At 40.0% G+C, this 19,297-nt stretch overlaps 2 protein-coding genes across 3 annotated transcripts; both read right to left on the bottom strand.

Moving 5' to 3' along the window:
• Positions 1 to 4,097: 4,097 nt before the first annotated feature.
• LOC137092437 (sperm microtubule associated protein 2-like) lies at positions 4,098 to 13,161 on the bottom strand. The gene is made up of 7 exons (XM_067456686.1): positions 13,113 to 13,161; positions 12,858 to 12,914; positions 12,558 to 12,686; positions 9,072 to 9,191; positions 6,709 to 6,850; positions 6,444 to 6,608; positions 4,098 to 4,905 (listed from the first exon to the last, which is right to left on the bottom strand). The coding sequence occupies exons 4-7, from the start codon at positions 9,167 to 9,169 to the stop codon at positions 4,792 to 4,794; spliced, it is 519 nt and encodes a 172-aa protein (XP_067312787.1). The 5' UTR covers positions 9,170 to 9,191; positions 12,558 to 12,686; positions 12,858 to 12,914; positions 13,113 to 13,161; the 3' UTR covers positions 4,098 to 4,791.
• Positions 13,162 to 13,309: 148 nt separating this feature from the next.
• Positions 13,310 to 19,297, bottom strand: arl9 (ADP-ribosylation factor-like 9). Of its 2 annotated transcripts, none has more exons than XM_067458074.1 (4): positions 19,091 to 19,297; positions 17,055 to 17,223; positions 16,783 to 16,958; positions 13,310 to 13,981 (listed from the first exon to the last, which is right to left on the bottom strand). In XM_067458074.1, exons 1-4 carry the CDS (start codon positions 19,115 to 19,117, stop codon positions 13,805 to 13,807), a joined length of 549 nt encoding a protein of 182 aa, XP_067314175.1. In that variant the 5' UTR covers positions 19,118 to 19,297; the 3' UTR covers positions 13,310 to 13,804. The 2 variants fall into 2 exon arrangements, with proteins under 2 accessions (XP_067314175.1, XP_067314174.1); XM_067458073.1 differs by having other exon boundaries at positions 18,477 to 19,295.

The raw sequence follows: 19,297 nt of genomic DNA, 5'->3' as shown, positions 1-19,297 counted from the left end.
GCAGTAAAAATTCCCGGCTGAAAAATCCTTCCTCACATCTCTCCCTCCCGCTCTCATTTCTGTCAATAGGGGGAGAGGATTTTTCAGCCGGGACTTTTTACTGCGCCGAGCCGAAGTACTCTCATAAGTGCTGTTGCGAAATACATTATAGTTCTCCTTTTTAACCCGCTTAAAAAAACGCCACGTTTTATTTTTTTGTCACCATACTAGGTCGTTCAACTATTCGTGTAACTGTATTGAAATAGGCGAAACATTGAGCTGTTTGGTCGCCTATAACTTGATCTCTGTTGGTACCATAGTGAATGAACTGGGCTTAGTGGGCTAAGCTAAATGCTATCAGATCATAACCGCGTATCAGAGCGATTAAGAGCACGCACTGAGACGAGAGAGGTGTGTATCAACTCGGTTTAGTTAAGGGAATAACATTTAATATGAAAAAGCAGTGGAGTATCTCTTTAAGTAGGGCACAAATTGAGGGGCAGCCATTTGTAATGGCCGAAACCGTAGTGGGTGAAGTGGAGTGCAGGCATTATATCCTGCAATCAGTGATAGGGTAACTTATAACAAGTAACTTGAGTTTGTCCTTTGATATCCTACATCTTCTGTGGGTTTTGTTGTCGTTGGGTTTTTTGGTTTTTGGTCTCTATTCAGGCTTTTTTTCTGTTTTGTTTCCCATTTTCTTTGGAGTTTTTCTCCACTTAATTTTACTTTCTTGCCCAACCTGTTGAAACAAAGTGCTTTCTGCAAAACCAACCACCTGGTTAATGAAAATGCAGTTTTACAATCAATTCCTCATGGATCAAATCTATCCTGCCCTATATTTTGTTCCTCATCTGATATTTTTTTACTGAAGTAAAACAGGCTGCAAACAACCTATCAAGTTTAAAAAAAAGAAGAAAAAAAAGAAGACAGAACCATATATATATATATATTTTAAGCACGATTCCATCTGATGAAAAGCCTCCCCGTTTGGTCCCTAATGTGATTTACAGACACGTTTCACCCTTGAGTCTGTCTGATGAGGTTCTGACTCGGTTCTGTTTGATGAGTTAATACAGTGAGAGGAACTAGATCTTTTTACTGAGTCTGAATGTCTGACGGAGAGCCATGGCATTGTGTGTTACCACGACAACTCGACAGACACAAGTGGAATCTGTTACCCACGGGTCAGTGAGAGAGTTAGAGGAGGATCATGGGAATAAGAAAGACTGAGAAAACAGCAGGAAGAGGGGGGGGGGGGGGGGGTTACCACCTGGTAAAATAAAATATTTTAATATGGACATTTAAACTTTGAGTATTTGTTGGTTGTTAACAGTAAATACAATATAACACAAAAAAGCCACTGCACTTTAGATTAAACATACAGGAGCAAAAAATTTAAATATTTTTAAAGCTACACTGTGTAACTTTTTTAGTTTATTCTTAGCTAAAATCACTTAGTTCTTTCAAAAATATATGTGCTCATTAATGTATATTTACTTCTTTCAAGTAATAAAGTATTCTCGTAATTTTATAATATACCATTGAAAATACATACGGGTGAGGGTTCGGATGGCGGTCGCCATGTTGCTCCTCCATCTTAAAAGTACATTTGCCAAAGAGGGACATACCCGTAAATTCAAGCTTCGCTTTTCGCGTTTTTACACTCGATGGCGCCGTGTCGAATGTGAAGAGGGGGATTGCTTGAGGCTGCTATATGATGATGGAGGATCACTCTTAAGCCCCTTTCACACTGCACGTCGGACCCGCAATATTCCCGGAACATTGCCGGGTCGCCTTCTGTGTGAAAGCAACCACGTCCCGGAATTGATTACCGAATTCGACCCGGGTCGGGGACCTTAACATTGCGGGATATGTATCAGAGTCGCCAAGGAAGCGGAAAAGAGAATTAAGACGGCAACGCAACGGGCAAATCAACAAGACAAAAGTAAATATTGGAGTGGCCTTTCCAAGATGGAAAGAGCTCATGAGGAGCAACGATTTTAAAAAGAACGCCAACGTTGCATGCTTTCTTCTCGACAGGTAATATTAATTCAGCCTATTTGTGTATATTGGAAGTTTTATTGTTGCTTGGCTAATTATATCATGGTGTGCTGAGCATAACACTAGAACGACGTCTAGGATAGTTTTCCTCGCGTCAATGATGAAAAAGTATTGTTTACCTTATAACATAAATCCGTGTTCTATGACGGATTACATGAGATTAATATTTTAATTGCATTATAATTTGTTTGCCTTACGCTAGTGATGTCGTACAATATACAGAATAACGATAGCACTGATAAAAGTTACTTTACTAAGATTAGCTTGCATTGGTCTGGGAACCTGATAGCTGATGTTAGCAATGAAACGGTAAAAAATAACGAAAACGTAAAACTATTATTCATTTTACATAGATTAATTTGATCATAGATCATTTGGTAAATTAAATAACTGCAAATTATAATAGTTTTCAAAAATTACCTCATCATTTGAGTTAAAGCAACACTCACCGAAGAGGTCGAACTGGAAGCCATGACTAAATCGGCCACCGTAGGAGTTGAAACGAAATCGAAATTGAGAGGAGCAGAAACTATTATTCACTGGATGGTCATATACCTTTACACCGCTAGATGGGGGAAAATATCACACAGTGTAGCTTTAACTAAACAGTTGTAATATCTGTAAGGCACGTCTGCCTGTCACACCTCCACCGGTGCCAATGGGCCAGCCACAAGGTCACACACATATAAATAGACACACACTCTGTCTAAATAAACAAACATATATTTATTTATTTATTTATTTACACACCGATCAGGCATAACACTATGACCATAATGCCATCATAACAGCACCTGTAAAAGTGGGTGGGATATATTAGGCAGCAAGTGAACATTTTGTCCTCAGAGTTAATGTGTTAGAAGCAGGAAAAATGGGCAAGCGTAAGGATTTGAGCGAGTTTGACAAGGGCCAGATTGTGTTGGCTAGACAACTGGGTCAGAGCATCTCCAAAACTGCAGCTCTTGTGGGCTGTTCCCGGTCTGCAGTGGTCAGTATCTATCAAAAGTGCTCCAAGGAAGGAACAGTGGAGAACCGGCCACAGGGTCATGGGCGGCCAAGGCTCATTGATGCACGTGGGGAGCGAAGGCTGGCCCGTGTGGTCCGATCAAACAGACGAGCCTCAAACTGCTCAAGAAGTTAATGCTGGTTCTGATAGAAAGGTGTCAGAATACACAGAGTATCACAGTTTGTTGCGTATGGGGCTGCTGACCTGTCAGGGTGCCCATGCTGACCCCTGTTCACTGCTGAAAGCACTAACAGTGGCACGTGAGCATCAGAACTGGACCACGGAGCAATGGAAGAAGGTGGCCTGGTCTGATGAATCACGTTTTCTTTTACATCACGTGGATGGCCGGGTGCGTGTGTTGCTGACCTGGGGAACACATGGCCCCAGGATGCACTATGGGAAGAAGGTAAGCAAGCGTAGGCAGTGTGATGCTTTGGGCAATGTTCTGCTGGGAAACCTTGGGTATCCATGAGGCATCCATGTGGATGTTACTTTGACACGCTCCACCTACCTAAGCATTTTTGCAGACCATGTTCCACCTTTCATGGAAAAGGTCTTCCAGCAGGATAATGCTCCTGACACAAAGCACAAATGCTTCAGGAATGGTTTGAGGAGCACAACCACGAGTTTGAGGTGTTGACTTGGCCTCCAAATTCCCCAGATCTCAATCCAATCGAGCATCTGTGGGATGTGCTGAACAAACAAGTCTGATCCATGGAGGCCTCATCTCCCAACTTACAGGACTTAAAGGATATGCTGCTAACATCTTGGTGGCAGATACCACAGCACACCTTTAGGGGTCTAGTGGAGTCCATGCCTCGATGGGTCAGGGCTGTTTTGTCAGCAGAAGAGGGACCAACACAATATTAGGAAGGTGATCATAATGTTATGCCTGATCAATGTGTATATACATACAAAAATATTAAACATTATATATTAATATGTAATGTTTAATATTTTCGTGGAAACTGATACATTACTTTTTTCAAAGTTTAAAAGAACAGTATGTCCTTGAAATTGAATATTTTGTAACATCATAAAAAAAATATATCAATTGAATGTCTTTATTTTTCCAAACGTACAGACCCCAAACTTAAGGTAATGTGACTGTGTATATATATACATAATTATTGTTCTATAAAATGATGACATGTTATATTACAGTAAACTGTGTAGAATGAAAGTCCAGGCAACAACACTTACACTGATCCACAGATGCGGATGATCAGAGACTCTCTCACAGTGTTTTCTCAGAAAGCTTAATATTCAACAATATGATTGATCTGACGCCGATGAACGAGAACTGAACTGAGCTGGACTGCTTTATAGATGAAATGAACTCATTTAATAATTGATGACCTTTACACTGAACTGACTTCAGCTGAACTACAGCCCAAACGCATCGTTTTCCTGTTATCACTGTAAAGCTGCTCTGAAACAATCTGAATTGTATAAAGTGATATAAAATAAAGGGTGACTTGACTTAAAAGCAATGGCTGAACAGAAAGAGCAGAAGAGATGGATACACTACCGCCGTAAAACACACAGTCCTGTTTGAGAAGCCGAGCAGGTTTGGCAGCAGAGACCTTGATTAGAAAACCAGAGCGAAAGAAAGAACAAGAGACCATCACCAAACTCCTGACTGAAAAAACAAGATGGTGAGAGGATGACAAAACATAGACGCTTCAGATGATGAATGTACAGGAAACCACAGCTCTGCGGTCTGTCTTTCTCCCGTTTTCTCATGACTGCCATGTCGGTTCTCTGGGTGGGATGTAATCTTTAGAGAGGGCTTTAGGAGCGGATAAATCTCGGATCCGGGCACTCACCGTGGCTTTTCTGGCTCCTCTAGACACCTGTAAGAGAAACCAAAGACACCTGAATCAACCACCTTTGGGAATCCAGACGTATTTCACATTGTGCAACAAGAGTGACCAACAATTAAACTATTTTGAGTACTTCTTTTCTTCTTCATAAAACCTTCTCCCACCCGTGTCTTTGGCTTACCCTAAGTGACTATGGTAAGCATATATTAATAATCTATAATAAAAGGAATAGATAACCGTGACGGATTCCCTGGGAAACTGCATATTTTCATAATTCGTGTTTACATCATATCTGTAAATAAAGGAGAAAAGATCACTCTACAGCTAAATCCAGTGGAAGGAGCTTGAAGCCACAACAATCGGATCGAAAAGAGTTTGCAAGCGAAAAAGCGACAGTATATCCGTAATAAAACATGAATCAACATAGCCTCTGCGTAACATCACATTTGCTGTGAAACTACAGTTCACAGAACAATATTTATGTTGATAACAATGCCTCTGCTCTAAACAAGTACTTTGGTTTATTTACCTATAAATACTTTTGCTAAGTTATAGTTTCCACCATTATTTGATATGAATAGCAATCGCTGTCTAATGTCAGTGTTGCCAACTTTTGCAACATAAAAAACATTTTTCAGACCCCAGACTTCTGAATGGTTTCCAGGCAAATCTGCAAAGATTTTTTTTAGGTTTAGATTTTTTATTTTTTATATGTAACCGACAAACCAGTGTTATGTGAGGATAAATAATATATTAATTAATACATTATTAATATATTATAAATATATATATATATAGCGGCGTAGCAACAAATTTTGGGCCCTGGGTACAAACCATCTTGCTGGGCCCCCGTACCAAATACCATAGTGATACCAATGGGTGGGGTATTGCATTTTTATCATAAAAACACTTAAAATGTAAACAAAAGCCATTTGAACATAAATTCTATACAAATGTTAGTGTATGTATAGAAAACTGACTTCTAAGGGCCCCCCCATATATATAATTATGAAATTTAAAAAAAATCTGATTTAACTGCATAGAACAGTGCCACCATAACTCATGTAATGACAAAAGCAATGTTCTTCCACAAATCACACGTCATTTTACACTTCAGCCACAAGAGGGCCAAAGGCTACATGGTAAATGGACTGCATATATATATAGCGCTTTTAACAGACCCTATGGCCATCCAAAGCGCTTTACATCTTGCCTCACATTCACCCATTCATACACCGACGGCGATGTCAGCCATGTAAGGCGCCATCCAGCTCGTCGGGAGCAGCTGGGGTTAGGTGTCTCGCTCAAGGACACTTCGACACTTGGTCAGGTGGAACCGGGGAGTGAACCACCAACCTTCCGGTTTGTAGATACATGAACCACTGAGCCACTGCCGTGAAAGCTACATAGCGTAGATTTCACAAATTCACTTTATTCTTTCTGAAATACTTGATTAAGGTTGGTCAGTCTGTATACTTTAGAGTAATTCTTGCTGTATTCCATGAACAGTATGAAGTTTCATTCAGGACACATATACACATTCAGCGCATATATATATATATATATACACATATACAGCAGCTGTGTCTGTCTCTTACAGGTCGGATTGGACTCTCTGGTCGTCCGGGCTCATAGAAGTGTCTGTTCTCTCTTAGTCTGGGCAGTGAGAGCTGCTCGAGTCTGGCCGTCATCTTGGCTGTTTGAGCTGCATATGAGATGAATGTCTGGACATTCTGGACACAAAACAAATGTAAATTTGACTGCAAAACTCGTTGTCACAATGAATTGAGCACCAGAATCTTTCCTTGGTGGGATTAAACTGTAGGTCCGGACCTGTCTATTGCTGGTGAAGTTTGGGTGGTTGGTTTTAGGGTTGGCCAGATGGAGGATTCGAGGTGACACCATTACGTTCCTCACACTGGGACTTGTGTGCCAGATGGGACAGTCATGCTCACACAGCAATGAGTGTGGAGAACTAGAGAAACACACACACACACACACACACACACGCACACGCACACGCACACGCACACGCACACGCACACGCACACGCACACACACACGCACACACACACACACACACACATCAGAGCAAAAGATGCTGCTTTACACTACATTTCAAAAGTTTGGCATCAGAAAAATATATTTGAAAGAAATAAGGGATGCATTAAATTGTTAAAAAATGACAATGTAGAAGACATTTATAATGTTACAAAATATTTCTATTTTAAATAAATGCTGTTTATTTGCAATTTCTATTGAAAAGAATGCATCATGATCATGGTTTCACAAAAAGCAGCAAATCATCATATCAGAATGATTTCTGAAAGATCATGTGACACTGAAGACTGATGAATTTTCAGCATCATTACTCCACAGGAATAAATTACATCATATAATATATTAATAAAGAAAACACTTATTTTTAATTGCAATAATATTTTACAGTTTTTTTATCAAATAAATGCAGCCTTGGTGAGCAGAAGAGACTTTTTTCAAAAACATTAAAAAATATTACCGACCCCAAACTTTTGAATATTTTCTGAGCAAACCTGCACACCGATTTTAGAAGTTTTTTTTAGAAATTTTTTTAGGTGTACATTTTTATTTTCTATATTGTAAATGACAACCAGTGTTGGTGTAGGATCACTGATATACAATATATCGCCAAAAATCTAATCGGTTCAGGTGTTCAATCACTTCCATGGCCACAGGTGTATAAATCAAGCCTTGGGCATGCAGACGCTTCTCCACACATTAGTGAAAGAATGTGTCCGTAAAATCACAGAGTGGGGTCAGCGCATGGTGAGGGTCACAGTGCGCAGAAGTCACCAACTTTCAGCAGAGTCAATCGCTAAAGACCTCCAAACTTCTGTGTCCTTCAGATGAGCTCAAGATCAGTGTGTAGAGAGCTTCATGAATGGGTTTCCATGGCCGAGCAGCTCATCCAAGCCTTACATCACCAAGAGCAATGCAAAGCGTGGGATGCAGTGGAGTAAAGCACACCGACACTGGACTCTAGAGCAGTGACACATGTTCTCTGGAGTGACCAATCATGCTTCTCCAACTGGCAATCCCATGGATGAGTCTGGGTTTGGCGGTTGCTAGGTGAACGGTACTTGCCTACCTGTATTGTGCCAAGTGTAAAGTTTGGTGGAGGAGGGATAATGGTGTGGGGTTGTTTTTCAGGGGTTGGCCTTGGCCCCTTAGTTCCAGTGAAAGGAACTCTTAATGCTTCAGCAAACCAAGACATTTTGAAGCTGAAGCTGTTAGAGCTGTAAAGGGTGGGCCGACTCCATATTAAACCCTACAGATTAAGAATGGGATGGCATTAAGGTTCATGTTCAATGCCATCATTAAAGCATGTGCAGGCGTCCTAAAACCTTTGGCAATATAGTGCACTATTATACTTTTTGTTCATATTTTGTTACATGTAAAAAAAAAAACTTTAAAAAAAACTTTTTTTCATATTTTCAGTTTTATATGTTAGCTTTAATTAGAGTAAATTATTTGTTTTTTACATTTTTATTAGTAGTAATTTTTAGTTCTTTATCAGTTATTAAGTAAATTCCAAATCATGATTTTTTTTGTTTGTTTTGGTTTTAATTAATAATAATTCTATCACACACTTTCTTTTCTAATAGCGTCATGTCTAAGACCTGCTGCAAACATCCTCTGCTGCTGGTTTGAGAAGAATCACAGCTTTCTTCTGGTTTGCAGCGCATGTGATCTTCAGATGTTACGTAACAAAAGTCCACAGGTTGTAAAATAAATTGTTCAGCTGAATGCTGAGGTGAGCATGACTATTTATTGACCACTGAATTCTTTCAAAATATAATGGCATGAAGTCTTGTGATCAAAAAATGTCATGTGATCATGTGTATCTGACAATAATCTGACGTAATATGGGAGTCTTTAAAACAGCTGGAGATGAAACTGGGCCCAGATCTGAAACTGTGATGTAAGATTAAAAAAAGAAAAGAAAACTATTTCTGTGGTCAAACACAAACCTTGCCTGGGGTTACAGACAGGACTACTGTCTGAAAGCATCTCTCTCACGCACACACACACACAATCAGAGTAAATGCTACTGATAAAAACAGATGTTGTAGACTACTGGCTTCCTCCTCAGCAGGAGCTCATTTTAATTTTGGAAATATTTCATGAAACTGTATGGGTCCGGCAGGTTCTCTTACTTCACATCCTGGGCGCTTCTGCCTCTGGTTTTGGGAGTCGCTAGACGGACGATGTTCTCGTACTGCACTGCATGAGAGGAAGGGCGGGAGATCTTCATCCTTCGGTCGTCTTCCTCTTTCCTGCAGGAAGATTGCAGAGGGAATGTCTGACATCCGAGAGAAAATCCGCCTTTTCAAATAAGACAATAGGACGAGTGTTACACACAGGATGCTTGATAGGAACAAGTGAAACTCCTAGAAGAAAAGGTTCTAGGACAAACACTAAAATACCCCATTAAATATGAAAATATTATGTAATCATTTAAGACATTTCTCCTTATTTAAAGTTTTGGGCATAAATCGAGTGAAGAACACTAGACTTCTATATACAGAAGAACCCAACTCTTTTTTTCTAAGATTGTAGGGTTTGGAAAGTGTTTATGCTAATCACACCCATATTTCTCAGTGTTGTCTTTGTCTTTTATACGAGCGATTTTTATGCTCTCTTGAGGGGAATGGGCTGGAAACGTTCTTGCCAGCTGGACTCATTTTCAGTTTATCCATTATCTCATAAAATCTCTATGGCTTCAGACACAACCTGCTCATTCAGACTGGGGCAGATGACCGGACCGCTGGGCACTTGGGCAGAGAAAGCAGTTTTCCCACATAATATGAATGTATGAATGTGGAGGGGTTTTTTCAGGGTAAGACAGAACAGTGCTTGTCTATAAATGCATCTTGGCCATGCTAGAAAATACGCACAGTCACTTTTAATAGCATGCTTGATCAAACTATGACTGAGTTTGGTGTAAAGTACACATGTACAGTCTAAAGCAGGTGTTCAGCTGGAGCCGCAGTGTGGAAAAATCTAGGGGAAAACTATAAAAAATATATTTATATATTACAATAATAAAAAATTAAAAAACTAGACGATTAAAGCAATAACTTAGATGTAAATAATGTGATTAAAATAAAATAAGAATTAGTTAGATATTAATCTATTAAATAGATTAAATTAGTTTTAAAAAATTAAATAAACATTGATTCATATAAATAAATAAATTACATTAAAATAAAATAAAATACATAGTACATAATACATTACTAGTTACTTGAAAAAAATATATAATAATATTACAAACTAATTTTAGAATTGTTTGTATTACTTTTGTGTTTATAAAAGACAGATGCCTTACATTTTAGGATGATCATACACTATATTGCCAAAAGTTTTGGGAAGCCTGTCTTTACAATCACATGAACTTTAATGCCATCTCATTCTCAATCCGTAGGGTTTAATATGGAGTCGGCCCACCCTTTACAGGTCTAACAGCATTAAGTCTTCTGGGAAGGTTTTCCTCAAGGTTTAGGAGTGTGTTTATGGGGATTATTGACCATTCTTCTAGAACAGTGGTTCCCAAACCTGTCCTGGAGGACCCCCAGCACTGCACATTTTGTATGTCTACCTCATCAGACACACCCACTTCAGGTCTTGCCATCTCTACTAATGAGCTGATGAGTTGGATCAGGTGTGTCTGATGAGGGAAACATGCAAAATGTGCAGTGCTGGGGGTCCTCCAGGACAGGTTTGGGAACCACTGTTCTAGAAGCTCATTTGTGAGGTCAGGCACTGATGTTGGATGAGAAGGCCTGGCTCTCAGTCTCGGCTCTAATTCATCCCAAAGCTGTTCTATCGGGTTGAGCTCAGGACTCTGTTCAGGCCAGTCAAGTTCCTCCACACCAAACTCGCTCATCCATGTCTTTATGGACCGACACTTTGTGCACTGGAGCGCAGTCATGTTGGAACAGGAAGGGACCGTCCCCAAATTGTTCCTACAAGTTGGGAGCAGGAAATTGTCCAAAATGTCTTGGTTTGCTGAAGCATTAAGAGTTCACTGGAACTAAGGTACCAAGCCCAACCCCTGAAAAACAACTCCACACCATAATATCCCCTCCACCACACTTTACACTTGGCACAATGCAATCAGGCAAGCACCGGTCACCTGGCAACCGCCAAACCCAGACTCATCCATGGGATTGCCAGACAGAAGCGTGATTGGTCACTCCAGAGAACACGTCTCACTGCTCTAGAGTCCAGTGGCGGCTGCTTTACTCCACTAAATCCCATACTTTGCATTGCTCTTGGTGATGTAAGGCTTGGATGAGTTGCTCGGCCATGGAAACCCATTCATGAAGCTCTCTACACACTGTTCTTGAGCTCATCTGAAGGCCACAGAAGTTTAGAGGTCTGTAGCTATTGACTCTGCAGAAAGTTGGCGACTTCTGCGCACTCTGACCCTCAACATGCGCTGACCCCGCTCTGTGATTTTACGTGGCCTATTACTTCATGGCTGAGTTGCTGTTGTTCCCAATCGCTTCCCCTTTGTTATAACACCACTAACAGTTGAGTGTGGAATATTTAGTAGTGAGGAAATTTCCCGAATGGCCTTATTGCACAGGTGGAAACCTATCACGGCCTCATGCTTGAGTTCACTGAGCTCCTGAGAGCGACCCATTCTTTCACTAATGTGTGTAGAAGCGTCTGCATGCCTAGTGCTTGATTTATACACCTGTGGCCATGAAGAGATGGAACACCTGAATTCATTTTGTGGGGTGTCCCATTACTTTTGTATATATATTGTATTTGGGGGTCCGTTGCATCTAAACCAGGGGTTTTCAAAATCATTCCTGGAGCCTCCCCAGCACTGCACATTTTGGATATCTCCCTTATTGGATACACCCAGCTCAGCTCATGGAGTACTAAACTAATCAGCTGATGAGTTAATACAGCTGTGTTAAATAAGACACTAATAAGGGAGACATCCAAAATGTGCAGTGCTGGGGAGGCTCCAGGAATGGTTTTGAAAACCCCTGATCTAAACAATTGAAAACCCCTCTTTTAAAGCATCCAAAAATGAACAACAGGAAATGTGAATTGCTTTCTTCAACATTTCCACTAAATAATAGCTTACACTATCACTTGCTGGTTTGTGAACACTGACCTCAAATTCTCATTCATTATTAACTTAAATGCTCCTTCAGTATGCGCTGAAGCGGCTAAACCTGAGCCCACACAACCGAGTACACTACTGATCAAACACTTAGGGTCGGTGCGATTTTTGAAAACATTTTAGAAAGACATCTTTTATGCTCACCAAGGCTGCATTTATTTGATCTAAAATAGTGAAATATTATAACAAATTTAAATAACTATATTTTATGTGAATATATAGTAAAGTGTGCTTTATTCCTGTGATAAAAGCTGAATTTATCATCATTACTCCAGTCTTCAGTGTCACATGATCCTTCACTAATCACTCATATGAGGATTTGATGCTCAAGACACATTTATGACATTTATCATTCTTTGATGAATAGAAAGTTCAAAAGTAATATTATAATATTTAGTAACATTATAAATCTCTTTACTGGCACTTTCAATTAATTTCATGCATCCCTGCTGAATGAAAGTATAAATTTATATTTTTAAAGCCTCACTGGCTGTACCTGAGCTGAATCTGGAGGGAGAAGTCTCTCTTATGTTGGGCCAAAGCCTTTATTCTGGGGCTCGGGACGGCCCTCAGTGCTGAGCGGGACAGCGGCCGGATTGACTCCTGGTTTCCCCACGTCAGCGTCCTGAAGCCCAGAACACAAGCACAACACACTGGCCATATGTCAGCTGGATCAACGGACGAAACAACTGCTTTATGTCTGTATTTGGCTAGTGCCGAGTACTCATGGTTGAAAATATACTTGGTTTCAAGGTATAAATCAAGTTAAAGTACATGCAAAAAACAAAGTTTTTACCAAGGTGTTGTGGCCCAAATGGTCTTGGATGTTTTTGGTTGAGCTAGAAATGAAATTCTACAAGCAAACATTTTATCAATCCTCTTAAAAATATGAAGGAAGTGAATGAAAAACGAAATGTTATTATGACATACATACATACCTATCCAAGTCTTACAGGAAAATAATAATAATAAAAAAAACATATATTAGCAAATATTTCAGTAAAAAAACCCGAGAAAATATTTAGGTTTTGTTTTTAAATGTAGACGTTACCTGAGTCCATTCTGTCCAACTACAGACCTCTCGGCCCAAAGGGATCCTGGGAAACTGAAAGCTTACTGAATAGTAACACAACAGAGACGGTTGTTGCCAAGGAAGCTGTTATTATGGCAACCGGTCACATGATCAAAGTAACATTGGGGGATTTTTTTTAACTCTCATTTCTGTTACAAAAATGACAACCATATTCAGCCATTTCAATCAATATTTAATGGTTATCAAAAAAGACCAATCATAAAATATATCAAATCTTCACTTGATTTCTGGCATTAAAAATCCAATTAAAGACAGAAAGGTCAAGTTACAAAATTAATATACAGACATTTGCAGTGTAAAACTATCATTACTGACAAGTCAGCCAGTCACATCATAAACCAATGAAAGCATCTGATCATCTAGCAAACACATACAGTCTTCATAAAAGAGATTTAGAAGATTCATAACATATTCAAACATCCCATAATACACAACAGCAGCAGCAGCAATACACTGAAAGACATTATCATCTTTGGCATCTTTTTCAAAATGCTCCGTTTTCTCTCTCATTTTAAGCAATCATGATGTTTAAGTGTCCACTACTTCAGCTATTCTCTCCTCTACTACAGAAACAGAAACAGGCTGTTTGGTTGTCATTTGGTGAATGTGAAGCCCTGAATAAAGAAACCGTTTGAGGACGCAGCCGGTGGTCAGTCGTCTGCCATCATGTCTATGATGAGGTCACGGGCGTCCTGCACACCGGCGTTGGCCACAGACTTCCCCTTCTTCACCTGAGTCCCGATCACACTGAGCCGGTGGCCGTCGCCAACGTTCCCCAAATCCAGCGCCTCGTACAGATCAGTGATGCCACGAGCTCCGGGCACGTCCTGCGGGACAGAGAGAAGAGTGTGAAGATGTTGGCACTTGAGTGCGGATCGGGCCGCATTTTTCTGTCCGAGCCCGGCCCGCGTCTGACAGAGCAGTAACCGAACCCGACCCGAGCCCGACAGGCATTACAATATTTATGTCCGAGCCCGACCCGAGCCCGACAGTTAAAATCTATTTTTTCCCTCATATACTAATGACACGTACGTTTGTTTGTGTGGAAAGCCCGCTTTTATTAAGCAACTGTAGGAAGGCATTCTGAAATGTTTAGGCAAGGCAAGGCAAGCCCAATCAAAACATTAACGTAACACAATTGAAATGCTTATTGAAATGAAAGTCATCTTACCAATATTCTCAAACTGTATGGTTCCTAAACTGCAACATGGGATCTATTTACATAATCTATCCATATACATAATCTATTTAGGCTAATCGAGGTGGCTGCTGGCATAATTTTATTTTACTGACGATGGCTTTTAAAATCTCAGGATTCACAAAACGCTTGCTCTTGAAAGATGTGTCAATACACAGTTTATTTGGAGCATCTCATCAGAATCACAGCCTGTAAGTATGAATAATTATTGATGTATATATTGTCTACCGGGTGTTCAAAATACAGTTTTGTGTTTTATATTGTGAAAGTTTCCAGCTAACCTGCTGACTCAAGTTATTACTGTCTTACTGAAACACTTAAATCAATAAATCAGAAATACTGTGATGATAAACATAGGGCTCATCACCACATGAACGTCTGTTCACCTGATTATGGAGTATTTTGTTTATTATTGCATGTTTTGATTGATTATTTTTATGATTTACGTGTCTCAATGTCTAGGGTTCATACCGTGCTGCTTAGCTGAGGGCAGCAATTGAACATAGACTTTGTAGATTGTTATATTTTCTTTATATATTTCAGCTCATTTCAATTATCCATATAGTGACAATGCGGCAGATCTGTAATATAGTTAACATTTAAATGTCCCCAGCTGAGCAAGCCAAAAGCCAAAGGCAACGGTGGCAAGCAACCAAAACTCCTTCAGAGCCAGAATGGAGAAGAAAACCTTGGGAGAAACCAGACGGGGTGCCAGTTCTTCTCTGACCGATGAACAAACAGTGTATGATTATTATTCTGGCAACATTACAGGTCAGAAGTCAAATTAGATCAATAGATATTTGTAAGATTATTCGAAAGATTGGAGTCGTCACGCCGGAGGCGGGTTTAGCTGAGAAATAAAAGGACACTTTCATTTTATAATTTGTCAAATAATAAAATTGTGAGAGAATCGTCAATCGTATCGCAGAGTGAGTTAAAGGGGTGGTTCTGTGTTTTTTTTTAAGGCTTGGTTGTGTTTATGTGGCGTAGTATAACATGTCTTAATACTTCTTCTTTTTTTTAATGCTGTATTTTTCTTCTATTCTCCCTTTATTCCACACCGCTGTCTCCACTGTCCTTTGAACGGCTCGTTAGCTTCCTGCTTTTATGAAGCCCATCCCTCAGAAAAACGCAATGGTCTTATGCTGCTGTCGGAAGTTTCCTACTGCCCACTTCAGAAGTCGTGATTACGAGCTTGTTGTGTTCAGGTGCTTTGTTGTCGGAAAGAATGGAGGATGCCAGGTTCATACTTTTGTGCGTCTATGGAAAATATTATTTTAACACTATAACCATTTCAGCAATTTCCTGGTCCCAGAAATTCATAGAATCACTGGCAAACATAGCAGCACAACACGAAAGCATATTGTTTATAATCACATTCACAATAAAGGCATAATGTAGACAAGAGAAGGCTGCTTAATGACTAAAATGGCAATAGTTTTCAGCCATATATGGTCCTATTGTATAGCTAGATTTACCACAATATCTAGATCTCACTATTCTGGAATGATGGTCAACTAGATGCGATTTTCGATGTGTTTAAAATACACAATATGCTTCAAATGATTATTAATTTATGTAAAAATGTACTACTTTAACGACAAGACAAGACAATTAAATTGTTGTGGGGAAAAAAACTAACAAAACACCTGCCACAGCAGGAATTCGTCTCCCATCTGCCACTTTTAACGGTTATGCCACGCCCATCTCGGGAACTTGGGTATCAAAATTTTTTCCGAACTTCCCAGTGGTAAACACGACATCAGAGGGCGTTCATGTGCAATTTTTACCTCGGAAACTCGTATTTACGATAATTCAGACAGCACGTGAAGGCAGCATAAGATTGGTTAGATGGCCAAATGTAGTTTCCTGTATTTTTATTGGCTGAAGTGCCAAGCACAGGTTGCCGGAAACGCCACGCCCCTTCCCATTAAGGGCAGAAGTCACATCTGCGGAGACTAGCGAGGGTTTATGATGTCACCAACACAGGAAGAAGCTCGTTGTAGTCCAAACCGGCCGCTTTTGTAGGCAATAAACTGCCATAACTTTAAAAGACAATATCTCCGTTTGCAGTGAACTTTCAGAGCTGTAACTTTGCAGACACTGTTCATACTCAAGCAGCGACATTACACACTAACTAAAGTTAAAAAAGTCAAATCGCATGCAACCCCCCTTTAAGGGAATCGTTAAATCCCTAGTCGGCACAGAATTAAAATGCTCTAAAATATTCTAAAGTAAAAAACTTGGGCCGGGGGCTCAGCACATGGATCTCTCGTCCCCTCGCCCCCCAGGGACTCAAGAATTATTGCCTGGCCGGTCAGTCTGTGCCCTGGCACCGGCTCTGAAGCTCCCTTCTGAGCAGCCAGATGGTCCTGACACGCACGCGATCAGACAGAGAGGATTATGGAGCGCAGCACGACAACTCCTCACCTGTTTGTTGGCGAGCAGCACGAGAGGCAGGCAGGGGTCAAGAGACAGGAGCTGGTGCAGGAGACGTTTAGCCAGAGGAAATCGCTCTGGGTCAGACGAGTCCACCACGAACACCATCACACGCGCCTTCCCCAGATACATCCGCCAGTAATCACGCAGCTTCTCTGTGCCTCCAACTGCATGACAGACAAAAACATTACACTCTTCACTTCAGGAGACATTTGGATGCATACCCATATGATGCTGCAAGCCACAGGAATCGCTATATTTACTCTCTAAGAACTCGATCTGAAGCTCCTCCTTGTTGATGGAGACGGCGTTGAAGCCCTGAGTGGGACACACGTCTTGTTCCAGGCTGCCTGTGGCAAAACAGTGCAGTAAACTCGTCTTTCCTGCCCCGTCCAGACCCAAAACCAGCACCTGAGTACCTGCCGTCCTGGGCTGCACAACACAGAGCACAAATAAAACCACATTAGAACAGCTTTCTCTGCCGGTTTACTGCAGAAATCACCGCATGATGGGAGAGCAAAGCTGCCTCACACAGGACCAGACGGATCGCACTGCAACTAAACTAAATTCATGCATGCACATTTATCTAAAGTGGGGTTTTAATTAACTTTTAGGCAAAACTGAAATAATTTAAAGGTAACACCTTGTTTTACAGCTTCCTTGTTTCATATACTTACCATATAGTAATAACAGTAAATTATGCATAATTACTTGCAACTAACCCTTAACCAAACCCTAATCCTACCCTAACCTTATAGTAAGAACATGTAGTTAATCCTATATTACTCAGTACTTAAATATATAACAACACCTTAAAATAAAATGAAAAATCATTGTAATAACTTTTATGAAGAAGCATTATTATTTTATTAAAACATGAATCAATGTCTTAATATTAGGCATGTACTTTCAGCATCAGAATTATGTTAACAAATTATTATTAACATTTATAAATATATTAATAAAAGTTATTATTATAATAATACTATATGGGACTGTTTAAGCATCACACATTCCTATAATGTTTATTAATTTCAAAAATATGATTTAAAGATGCATGGTATTTTTAACTACTTGCACCTAATGTTATAAATTACAATGTTAACAAATAACTATTAACCTTTCTAAAAATATTCACTGGCATAATATTATAGGCTATGGGATTATTTGCATGCACTGAAAGTTTATTTTTAAGCATTACATATTCTGATAATGTTAATAAATTACTAACGTTAGAGAAAATATTAAAAGTTGGGTGATGTTTTTTTCAAATATCTGCATCTAACATTATAAATCACAATGTTAACAAATAATGTTAAAATTTCAACAAAAATAAATCAAAGTTGCATGCACTGAAAGTATCTTTTACGTATAATTGTCTGATGTGTATTAATTAATATTAACATTAGAGAATATATGCATGTTGTTTTTAACTATTTGCATCTACTTTAAAGATGTGTTATGCATTATGATAATAATAATAGAATACTAATATGTATAGACTGACTGTGCATGATAAGATAAGCATTAAACATTTCAATAATATGAGATACATTAAGAATTATTAAATCAACTGTAAACTGGACTATTATTTTATTTCTGCGTTGCGTCGTGGCCTCGCGTGCAACCAAAACACTACAATAAACTGAAATCCAAGAGGATAAACTGGATCAAAAGGAACAAACCTCTGATATTATAGGCGTTTGTTGTGCAGTTTCGGTCTTGTCTGCTTTATGCACGTGTTCTTTGTTGCTCTCGTTCTCCTCATGCAGCTCGTCCTTCACTTTTTTCTTGTTTTCCCGCGGCTGATGCATCAGATAGCAGACGGCGCACGCGACTCCTCCCGTTAGCGCGAGCGCGGCGCCCACCATCCCGATCTCGCGCGCACCGGGCATGTCTACGCGAAGTTAAAGCCCCCGAAATCAAATCAAGTTAAAAACGTAAACAAGCGCGATACTTTTTCACATGCACGCGGACATAATGCGCCACACACACACACAGGCCTCGGCACGGCTCCACAAGTGGATTAGAAACTCTACAAGTGGATATTTCCGGGGAGCAGAAACGGCGAGAGCGAGAAATAGAATTATTAATGCAGTAAGAAATCAAATATGAGCGATAAATGAAGTTAATTAGTCGTCCTTGCAAAGACGGGAAAGGGAAAAATCCGAGCGTTTCCTGGACATCAACAACAAACGCGCTGGTCTCGTGAGGTAATCACAACAAACCGCGAGAGATTTTGATCTTAAGTGGCTCTGCGGGAAGTCGGAGCTCAAATAATCCCCTGGGATGAACTAACCTGCCGCCGAGAGGAAAGCTTTTCCATTAAAGGTGCACATTAGCCGTCGGTGACATGTTTGATCCAAGTTTTGCGTGATCGTTCCGGCAGAGGGCGCTCGAGCACACGGGGAACTCAATAAAGCGCAGCAGCAGCGCCGCCTGCTGGTGGAACATGTTGGTAACTGTACACCGATAAGGCATAACATTATGAAAACCTTCCTATACC

This window comes from Pseudorasbora parva, chromosome 11 (assembly GCF_024679245.1).
Source record: "Pseudorasbora parva isolate DD20220531a chromosome 11, ASM2467924v1, whole genome shotgun sequence".
NCBI lineage: Eukaryota > Metazoa > Chordata > Actinopteri > Cypriniformes > Gobionidae > Pseudorasbora > Pseudorasbora parva.
This window is presented reverse-complemented; position numbering and strand designations above follow the sequence as displayed.